Source organism: Salmo salar, chromosome 21 (genome assembly GCF_965601325.2).
Source record: "Salmo salar chromosome 21, fSalSal1, whole genome shotgun sequence".
Lineage (NCBI taxonomy): Eukaryota > Metazoa > Chordata > Actinopteri > Salmoniformes > Salmonidae > Salmo > Salmo salar.
In genome coordinates this window covers 43,121,105-43,131,850 of record NC_138311.1, presented here as the reverse complement: position 1 = coordinate 43,131,850, position 10,746 = coordinate 43,121,105, and the positions used below count along the sequence as shown (strand labels likewise).

Genomic DNA, 10,746 nt, shown 5'->3' with positions numbered 1-10,746 from the left:
AGAAGGAAGGGTCCTTGTGAAATGCCTATTTTATGCCTTGTTTCACACACGGATAAAATGGTGTCAGTGCTCAATTGATTTAAGTTTTGTTCTTGCACTCTGAGCATTGCAGTCCTGCTCTCCAGTATGGATGTTAGCAACAGGGTTGGCACCACGATGCCTGACATCCTCGCTCTGCTTAGAGGGATCAATAAAGCTATTGCAGTATTGGCATTGATCAGACAGGAGTCAAAGTGTAATCTCTATTATACAGTACTGGATCTATCATGCTCTAGCTCATGTCATTTACTGTTTAGTGTTAACCAAACAAACAAGTTCAAGTGTTCTAAGCGGTCTAATGGCCAACGAATTATAAACAAATGATACTTTGAGATGACATAAAAACAGTCTATCCTCCTTAATGGAATTAACATACTCCGTCTTTGTCATCTATATCGGCTGTTGCACAGAGTTACACATCCACAGTAAATGTATTTATAGAGATCTTTCTGATGTAACAAGTTACTATGTGACTTTTTCCACTAGGCCTCATGGGCATCAGGACATCAGGACCTTCTTGTTTCCACTAGAGGCCAGGGGTGTAGATATGTTTAGCCTAGAGAGCAAACTAAGTACCACGACTATCTTGTCTACACATAAACTATCATAGTTCGGCAATTTTGTATGTGTTTGATTTCATACTAGCTTATAGTGAGTAGTGTTTTAATGCTATTGGAGAACTTGTTCTGTTTGGAGAATGCTAAATACTGTATTAGAACGATTTCTTACAAATAACTTGACCAAACAAAAAAAATCTAAGGGCTGTGTAGGGTGAAGGACACCTGTCAATTTTTCAAATAATATACAAATCTCACTCACTGTAACGGCCGTCGTCAGAATGAGACCAAAGTGCAGCGGAGGATGTGTTCATCTTAAATACATTTATTCAAGAAAGAACACGTAAGACAAAAAAACAAGAAACCGACAGCCAAACAGTACTGTCAGGTGTAAACACTAAACAGAAATTATTCACCCACAAACCCCAAAGGAAAAACAGGCTGCCTATGTATGACTCTCAATCAGCAACAACGATCTACACCTGTTCCTGATTGAGAGCCATACATGGCCGAAACAAAGAAAACCACCAACATAGAAAAAGAAACCTAGAACGCCCACCCATGTCACACCTTGGCCTAACCAAAAATAGAGAACAAAAAACCCTCTCTATGGCCAGGGCGTTACACTCACATCAAACTTTTGATTTTGAGAGATGCATTTATAAACCTACATCACACTTGCATTTCAATGCCACTATCAATCTTTAGTCTTAATATGTAATATTTAATGAATAAAATAACTGTTTGAAATAGGATCTCCCAATGACTATTTATTTCTATATTGAGGGTGGCAAAATAATACCAAGTACACTTCATATCATACTTGTTACAAAACCAAACAAAAACCATGTAAGATTCCCTATACTGAAAAAACTATACTATATCTATACTATACACCTACTGGAAACAAAATGGTGTCTTAGATTCCCTATACTGAAAAAACTATACTATATCTATACTATACACCTACTGGAAACAAAATGGTGTCTTAGATTCCCTATACTGAAAAAACTATACTATATCTATACTATACACCTACTGGAAACAAAATGGTGTCTTAGTTTCCCCCCATCCCAAATAATTAAGTTCAAAGCGATCATGAAAGTATAAACTGAGTGTACAAAACATTAGGAACACTCACTCAACTCTGACAATTGGGTTCTTTTTCCACCACTGGGGATCTTAGCGTTCACCTGGATTCACCTGGTCAGTCTATGTCATGGAAAGAGCAGGTGTTCCTAATGTTTTGTACACTCAGTTTAGTTTCATAGTGGAGACATTGACCCCTTCAAAACTACACACCTCCCCTTTGACCTCTTGAGGACCACACACCTCCCCCTTCACATTTAGGACCAAAAATCTCCCCTTTGACCTTCAGGACCACACAAGGACACTAAGTGCAAAAGATTACTGGGTATTACAATATGGCACATGCATAGTCTGCAATTCATGTCCACTATATATGTGACAGGTGGAGTCTTCAAAGAGTTGGGCAGGTCACACCGTCAAGGCACAACCAGCCCAGCTCCCATGGGGAAGGTAAGGCTTCAAAACAGCTGTGGGGAATAACAGAGTAGGACAGTAATAATGGTGCTGATGGTGATGTCAATTTCAGGCATTCCCTGTCACGTCCTGACCATAGAGTGTTCTTATTTTCTATGGTAGAGTAGGTCAGGGCGTGACTGGGGGGGGTTATCTAGTTTATTTAGTTCTATGTTGTTTTGGTTCTAGTTTCTTTTTTCTATGTTGGGATTTTTGTATGATCCCCAATTAGAAGCAGCTGGCCATCGTTGTCTCTAATTGGGGATCATATTTAAGTAGTTGTTTTTCCCACCTGTGTTTGTGGGAGATTATTTTGAGTTAGTGCATGTTGCACCTCTTTCGTCACGGTTTGTGTTTTGTTTGTAGTTTATTGTTTGTTTTGCAAAGTTTCACATTAAAATAAAAGATGTGGAACGATACCCACGCTGCGCTTTGGTCTCCTTCCTACGACGAACGTGACATAATCTCTCACCACCAGAGGACCAACCAGCGTGGCCAGGAGTGGACATGGGAGGAGATCCTGGACGGCAAGGGGCCCTGGATGCAGATTGGGGAATATCGCCGTCCAAGGGAGGAGATAGAGGCAGCAAAAGAGGAACGGCGACGATACGAGGAATTAGCATGGCAATGACGGAAACCTGAGAGGCAGCTCCAAAAAACTTTTTTTGGGGGGGCCACACGGGGAGATTGGCGGAGTCAGGGTTTAGACCTGAGCCAACTCCCCGTGCTTACCGTGGGGAGCGTGTGACCAGTCAGGCACCATGTTATGCGGTGATGCGCACTGCATTTGCCGGGCTAAAGTGAGCATTCAGCCAGGACGGGTTGTGCTGGCTCAGCGCTCCTGGTCTCCAGTACGCCTCCACGGTCCAGGATATCCTGCGCCAGCTCTACGCACTGTGTCGCCAGTGCTCATTCACAGCCCAGTTCATCCTGTGCCAGCGCCCCGCACTTGCTGGGCTAAAGTGAGCTTTCAGCCAGGACAGGTTGTGCCAGCTCTACGCTCCAGACCTCCAGTGCACCTTCACGGTCCAGTATATCCTGCACCAGTTCTACACACCAGGTCTCCAGTGCGCCTCCACAGCCCAGTACGTCCTGTGCCTCCTCCTCGCACTCTCCCTGAAGTGCGTGTCCTCAGTCCAGTACGTCCTGTGCCTTCTCCCCGCACTCGCCCTGAAGTCCGTGTCACTAGTCCGGTACCACCTGTACCGGTCCCACGCATCCGGCCTCCAGAGCGCATCCCCAGTCCAGTACGTCCTGTGCCTGCTCCTTGCACTCGCCCTGAAGTGCGTGTCAACAGTCTGGTGCCACCTGTCCCGGCTCCACGCACTAGGCCTCCAGTGCGCCTGCCCAGTCCGGTGCATCCTGTGCCTGCTCTCCGCACTCGCCCTGAGGTGCGTGTTACCAGTCTGGTGCCACCTGTGCCGGCCCCACGCATCAGGCCTCAAGAGCTTCTGGCGACAGTTCCCAGCCCAGAGCTTCCGGCGACAGTTCCCAGTCCAGCGCTTCCATTTACATTTTACATTTACGTCATTTAGCAGACGCTCTTATCCAGAGCGACATACAAATTGGTGCATTCACCTTATGATATCCAGTGGAACAACCACTTTACAATAGTACATCTATATCTTTTAAGGGGGGAGGGTGGGGGGTTAGAAGGATTACTTAATCCTATCCCAGGTATTCCTTAAAGAGGTGGGGTTTCAGGTGTCTTCGGAAGGTGGTGATTGACTCCGCTGTCCTGGCGTCGTGAGGGAGCTTGTTCCACCATTGGGGTGCCAGAGCAGCGAACAGTTTTGACTGGGCTGAGCGGGAACTGTGCTTCCGCAGAGGTAGGGAGGCGAGCAGGCCAGAGGTGGATGAACGCAGTGCCGTTCTTTGGGTGTAGGGACTGATCAGAGCCTGAAGGTACGGAGGTGCCGTTCCCCTCACAGCTCCGTAGGCAAGCACCATGATCTTGTAGCAGATGCGAGTTTCAAATGGAAGTCAGTGGAGTGTGCGGAGGAGCGGGGTGACGTGAGAGAACTTGGGAAGGTTGAACACCAGACGGGCTGCGGCGTTCTAGATGAGTTGTAGGGGTTTGATGACACAGGCAGGGAGCCCCGCCAACAGCGAGTTGCAGTAATCCAGACGGGAGATGACAAGTGCCTGGATTAGGACCTGCGCCGCTTCCTGTGTGAGGCAGGGTCGTACTCTGCGAATGTTGTAGAGCATGAACCTACAGGATCGGGTCACCGCCTTGATGTTAGCGGAGAACAACAGGGTGTTGTCCAGGGTCACGCCAAGGCTCTTAGCACTCTGGGAGGAGGACACAATGGAGTTGTCAACTGTGATGGCGAGATCATGGAACGGGCAGTCCTTCCCCGGGAGGAAGAGCAGCTCCGTCTTGCCGAGGTTCAGCTTGAGGTGGTGATTCGTCATCCACACTGATATGTCTGCCAGACATGCAGAGATGCGATTTGCCACCTGGTTATCAGAAGGGGGAAAGGAGAAGATTAATTGTGTGTCGTCTGCGTAGCAATGATAGGAGAGACCATGTGAGGATATGACAGAGCCAAGTGACTTGGTGTATAGCGAGAATAGGAGAGGGCCTAGAACTGAGCCCTGGGGGACACCAGTGGTGAGAGCACATGGTGCGGAGACGGATTCTCGCCATGCCACCTAGTAGGAGCGACCTGTCAGGTAGGACGCAATCCAAGAGTGAGCTGCGCCAGAGATGCCCAACTCGGAGAGGGTGGAGAAGAGGATCTGATGGTTCATAGTATCAAAGGCAGCAGATAGGTCTAGAAGGATGAGAGCAGAGGAGAGAGAGTTAGCTTTAGCAGTGCGGAGAGTCTCCGTGACACAGAGAAGAGCAGTCTCAGTTGAATGACCAGTCTTGAAACCTGACTGATTTGGATTAAGAAGGTCATTCTGAGAGAGATAGCAAGAGAGCTGGCCAAGGACGGCACGCTCAAGAGTTTTGGAGAGGAAAGAAAGAAGGGATACTGGTCTGTAGTTGTTGACATCAGAGGGATCGAGTGTAGGTTTTTTGAGAAGGGGTGCAACTCTCGCTCTCTTGAAGACGGAAGGGACGCAGCCAGCAGTCAAGGATGAGTTGATGAGCGAGGTGAGGTAAGGGAGAAGGTCTCCGGAAATGGTCTGGAGAAGAGAGGAGGGGATAGGGTCAAGCGGGCAGGTTGTTGGGCGGTCGGCCATCACAAGTCGCAAGATTTCATCTGGAGAGAGAGGGGAGAAAGAGGTCAAAGCATAGGGTAGGGCAATGTGAGCATGACCAGTGGTGTCGTTTGACTTAACAAACGAGGATCGGATGTCGTCAACCTTCTTTTCAAAATGGTTGACAAAGTCGTCCGCAGAGAGGGAGGAGGGGGGGAGGGGGAGGAGGATTCAGGAGGAAGGAGAAGGTGTTAAAGAGCTTCCTAGGGTTAGAGGCAGATGCTTGGAATTTAGAGTGGTAGAAAGTGGCTTTAGTAGCAGAAACAGAGGAAGAAAATGTGGAGAGGAGGGAGTGAAAAGATACCAGGTCCGCAGGGAGGCTAGTTTTCCTCCATTTCCGCTCGGCTGCCCGGAGCCCTGTTCTGTGAGCTCGCAATGAGTCGTCAAGCCACGGAGCAGGAGGGGAGGACTGAACCGGCCGGGAGGATAGGGGACAAAGAGAGTCAAAGGATGCAGAAAGGGAGGAGAGGAGGGTTGAGGAGGCAGAATCAGGAGATTGGTTGGAGAAGGATTGAGCAGAGGGAAGAGATGATAGGATGGAAGAGGAGAGAGTAGCAGGAGAGAGAGAGCGAAGGTTGCGACGGTGCAATACCATCTGAGTAGGGGCAGAGTGAGTAGTGTTGGAGGAGAGCGAGAGGGAAAAGGATACAAGGTAATGGTCGGAGACTTGGAGGGGAGTTGCAGTGAGATTGGTAGACAGTTCCCAGTCCAGCGACAGTTCCCAGTCCAGAGCTTCCGGCGATGTTTCACAGTCCGGAACCTCCAACTACGTTTCACAGCCCGGAACCTCCTGAGACGGTCCACAGCCCGGAACCTCCTGAGGCGGTCCACAGCCCGGAACCTCCTGAGACGGTCCACAGCCCGGAACCTCCTGAGACGGTCCACAGCCCGGAGCCTCCTGAGGCGGTCCACAGCCCGGAGCCTCCTGAGACGGTCCACAGCCCGGAACCTCCTGAGACGGTCCACAGTCCGGAGCCTCCTGAGGCGGTCCACAGCCCGGAGCTTCCTGAGACGGTCCACAGCCCGGAGCCTCCTGAGGCGGTCCACAGCCCGGAGCCTCCTGAGACGGTCCACAGCCCGGAGCCTCCTGAGGCGGTCCACAGCCCGGAGCCTCCTGAGACGGTCCACAGCCCGGAGCCTCCTGAGACGGTCCACAGCCCGGAGCCTCCTGAGGCGGTCCACAGCCCGGAGCCTCCTGAGGCGGTCCACAGCCCGGAGCCTCCTGAGACGGTCCACAGCCCGGAGCCTCCTGAGACGGTCCACAGCCCGGAGCCTCCTGAGGCGGTCCACAGCCCGGAGCCTCCTGAGGCGGTCCACAGCCCGGAGCCTCCTGAGGCGGTCCACAGCCCGGAGCCTCCTGAGACGGTCCACAGCCCAGACCCTCACATTAAAATAAAAGTTTCACATTAAAATAAAAGATGTGGAACGATACCCACGCTGCGCTTTAGTCTCCTTGCTACGATGAACGTGAAAAGAAGAGGCAACTTATTACAAAGCCTACAGTCAAAAATGATACTTTCAAATTGGAATATCTTCAGACAAAAACAATGTTCACAATGTTAAAATGCCTTTTATTGTTGTGGCATGTTCATTTGATTAGATTCTTGAAAAACCCGAGAATCTTTTCACTTTAAAGTAATATTGACAAACCTATTGAATAGACCAATACTTATCAATGATGACTATATCATTTGATCACTTAGTGGTAGCAAGTGTCTGGGCATATTCTTGACCAATGATACACTCTTAGAAATAAAGTACTGTCCCCACAGGAGAACCCTTTATGCTACTGTAAAATTGATAATTACCATGTGTTTATTCTACAAAGATGCATAAACTAGGCTAGGTTCAAACAAACACTATTATTTGTTAATTTCATGGCCCGTGTATTGGCTCTCTAACATGTACTGTAGCTGACGACTACTGTATAATGAATATGGCGTTGATAGGTTTTGCTGATGCAGTGAGTGTATCAGACTGGTATACAGTAGTGTTTTCTGAGAATTCTGATGAACATGGGGGATAGAACAATAACTGGTTACACACGGCCATTCATACATAAACAGATTTTTTTCACTCACCCCCACCATTGAAACATCATCACTATGACTGAGGGATATATTTGAATGACAATACTTTATGCTGTGCAATCACACAGCTGCCCTGTGTGTGTTATTTTTTATAAAAGACAGTGCTGAACTGAGGGACATTGAGCACTGAGCAGTCACCCCCATCCACCGCCAACATGACTATGGGAAAGGTAAGAAAGAAGTCCATGGTTTTGCAACTTTTCAGATGAAATCTAAACAATTTTACAATGATATTATACAGTATTTCATTAATTTCCCCTTCGTTTTACAAGCACAGTTTCTACAAATAGATCAGATAATACAACCAGTTTAGCAGACAGATCTCATGCAGTTTAGTAGTCCTGTCATTTTAGAGATAATGATATAATGTGATGTGATTGTTTGCAGATCATCTTCTACGAGGACAGGAACTTCCAGGGTCGCTCTCATGAGTGTAACAGCGACTGTGCCGACCTGCACTCCTATTTCAACCGCTGCAACTCCCTCAGGGTTGAGAGCGGCTGCTTCATGGTATATGAGCGCCCTAACTACATGGGAAATCAGTACTTCGTGAGGAGGGGAGAGTACCCCGATAACCAGCGAATGATTGGCATCAACGACTGCATCAGGTCCTGCCGTATGATCCCCATGGTGAGTAACAAGGTTTGAAATGCATCTAGTGACTACATGTTGTACAGTTGCCAAGGCAGCACCTACTCTTCCTGGGTTCCGGCAGTTATATACAATTTAAAATATTACAAAACATTACATTTCATAACACTTTTCACAACACACTAAGTTGAAGGAAAGTCATAGTTTGTCACTGAATGATTAAAATATCTGGCATACATTTTCTATTCTTTGTAGTAAAGCCAAAGTCATCACCAGATACATTTGAATACTGCAATTATATTGAACATTTATTTTATTGATTAATTTTGATAGACTAGGATGTGCATGAATGAGCTACCTGCATATGACATGTAGCTGCCATGAGATAAATCAGTCACAAATTTGTTGAATATAACATCTAAATTGCAACTAAAGCCTCAGCAACATTTACCTCTAAATGTACCATTAAATGTAATTAAATGTAAAAAATAAACAAATAGAGTACACAAAAACCATATAATATCTATGTAATGACTATGTAGTAACTATGTAATAACTATGCAGTAACATGTAGTAACTATGTAATAACTATGCAGTGACCATGTAGTAACTATGTAATGATTAGGAAACTATGTAATAACTATGCAGTAACCATGAAACTATGTAATAACTATGTAATGACTATGTAACACCTGTTTGATCCCGTTACAGCACCGCGGCAACTACAGAATGAGAATGTACGATCGTCCTGACATGGGCGGCCAGATGAACGAGCTGAGCGACGACTGCCCCAATGTCCAGGACCGTTTCCGTATGTCCGACATCAACTCCTGCAACGTGATGGACGGCCACTGGCTGATGTACGACCAGCCAAACTACAAGGGAAGGCAGTACTATGTGAGGCCCGGTGAGTACAGGAGGTTCAGCGACTGGGGAGGCCAGAGCCCCAAGATCGGCTCCCTCAGAAGGATCACCGACTTCAACTAAACCACAGCTCCATTTTAAACTATCAACTGTCACTCTGTCCACAATAAACTTTGATTCGTAATCAAAAAACTTTTCTGTTTCTTCTCATCTTTTCATTGAGGTTGGTATATTCTCAAAACTCAACCCCATTGCTTGAGACCCTCACTGGTGACAATTCACACAAAGTTTGCTGATTTCAATAAATCTCTTTACGCAGTCTAAATACGTTTATTGGTAGAGCATTTGAGATATATAATTGATCTTGTTTTACAGTAGGCTCTAGATATCTAAATCCTACACAAATAATTACAGCACCACAACCATTTAAGTTCCATGTTGGATATCAAAACACCTAATCATTACTAGAATATTTGTTTGTTCTGATAACTCATGTCAAAAAGTACAGATTGATCACTAAACCCCACATTATACGTGAGAAAAATGCATTTATTAGCAAAAGAATGCAAGCAGACAAAGCGTGAGCCGCTCTCTCCGTTTGGGGCCCCATAAGGGATTAGCCAGCTGTATATGTATTGTGGCTGAATTTATCCATACCATGATGCTTAATTAAAGAAGTAGACTCTATGCAGTAGTTCTGACTGGAGAACGTAGTGAATTTGAGGCATCACATCAATAACGGTGAGTGCACCTGTAAATCCTACATTCACATTCATAGTTGCAGTCACATTGGCCTACTGGAATACAATTATTATTCATTAATATACATATTAAATATAAATATGAATATGAATGCTAATTGTACAGACCAGAATGTAGATATATGTTAATTACTACCTTTGCTTTCTCTGTACCTGCTGTAGCCGTGTGGCTCAGTTGGTAGAGCATGGTGTTTGCAACACCAGGGTTGTGGGTTCGATTCCCACGGGGGGCCAGTACCAAAAAAAAAATGTATCAAATGTATGCATTCACTACTGTAAGTCGCTCTGGATAAGAGTGTCTGCTAAATGATGTAAATGTATAGCTGAAAGACGAGAATCAGATTTTTATAAAGTAGTTTTGATCTAACGATCTTACTTACATGGCATATTTAATGATATATGAATGCAGCTTATTTTCAAGAATGCACTTATCAAATAAGATAAAGAGATATCATAATCCATAATAAAGATATACTGTAACATAACCAAGGAAATGAAAACAATATGAAGGAACCAGGTCATTCTCTGGTTAGATGCTGAGTTTAATGAGCTACTATAAGGCAATATCTCAATATTTCTAAGGATTTCTTACCCTGCATTTTGTCTTCATTTAGCGACTACATAATGTGCGTTGTCTTGAGAACTCCTTAGCATGCCAATAAACCAAACTGACTCTCTGCTCCACTTATAGTCTTTGTAGCGGTACCACATATTGACACACCTTTAGCCCTAACATAAAGCCAAGTAATAAAGCAATAAGATGTGGGGTAGGACAAGACAGATCAGATCCTAACATTCTACAATGTTCATGTAGAAGTTCCAAAAGTAATGTATAAGATAAGTACTGTATAGGTCACACTATCATGTATGTACAGGCATCTGGGCTGCAGGTAGCCTAGTGGTTAAGAGCATTGGGCCAGTAACTGAAAGGTCACTGGTTTGAATCCCTAAGCCAGACTAGGTGAAAAAATCTGTCGATGTGCCCTTGAGCAATGCACTTTACCTGAATTGGTTGCCAGGATCCTGATGAGAGTGCGGAAATGCCATCACATCCCCACCTTCCTGGCATCTCTGCGCAGGCTCCCAGTC

General features: G+C 45.8%; 1 protein-coding gene across 1 annotated transcript; it reads left to right on the top strand.

Moving 5' to 3' along the window:
* Positions 1 to 7,465: 7,465 nt before the first annotated feature.
* On the top strand, positions 7,466 to 9,089 carry LOC106582310 (gamma-crystallin M2). The gene is made up of 3 exons (XM_014165265.3): positions 7,466 to 7,611; positions 7,829 to 8,071; positions 8,744 to 9,089. Exons 1-3 carry the CDS (start codon positions 7,597 to 7,599, stop codon positions 9,017 to 9,019), a joined length of 534 nt encoding a protein of 177 aa, XP_014020740.1. The 5' UTR covers positions 7,466 to 7,596; the 3' UTR covers positions 9,020 to 9,089.
* The last annotated feature ends 1,657 nt before the right edge of the window (positions 9,090 to 10,746 follow it).

Excerpts from the sequence above, each read along its gene's own strand:
- LOC106582310 (XM_014165265.3), top strand. Across the intron at positions 8,072-8,743 it reads CCTGCCGTATGATCCCCATG|CACCGCGGCAACTACAGAAT; the intron begins GTGAGTAACAAG and ends ATCCCGTTACAG.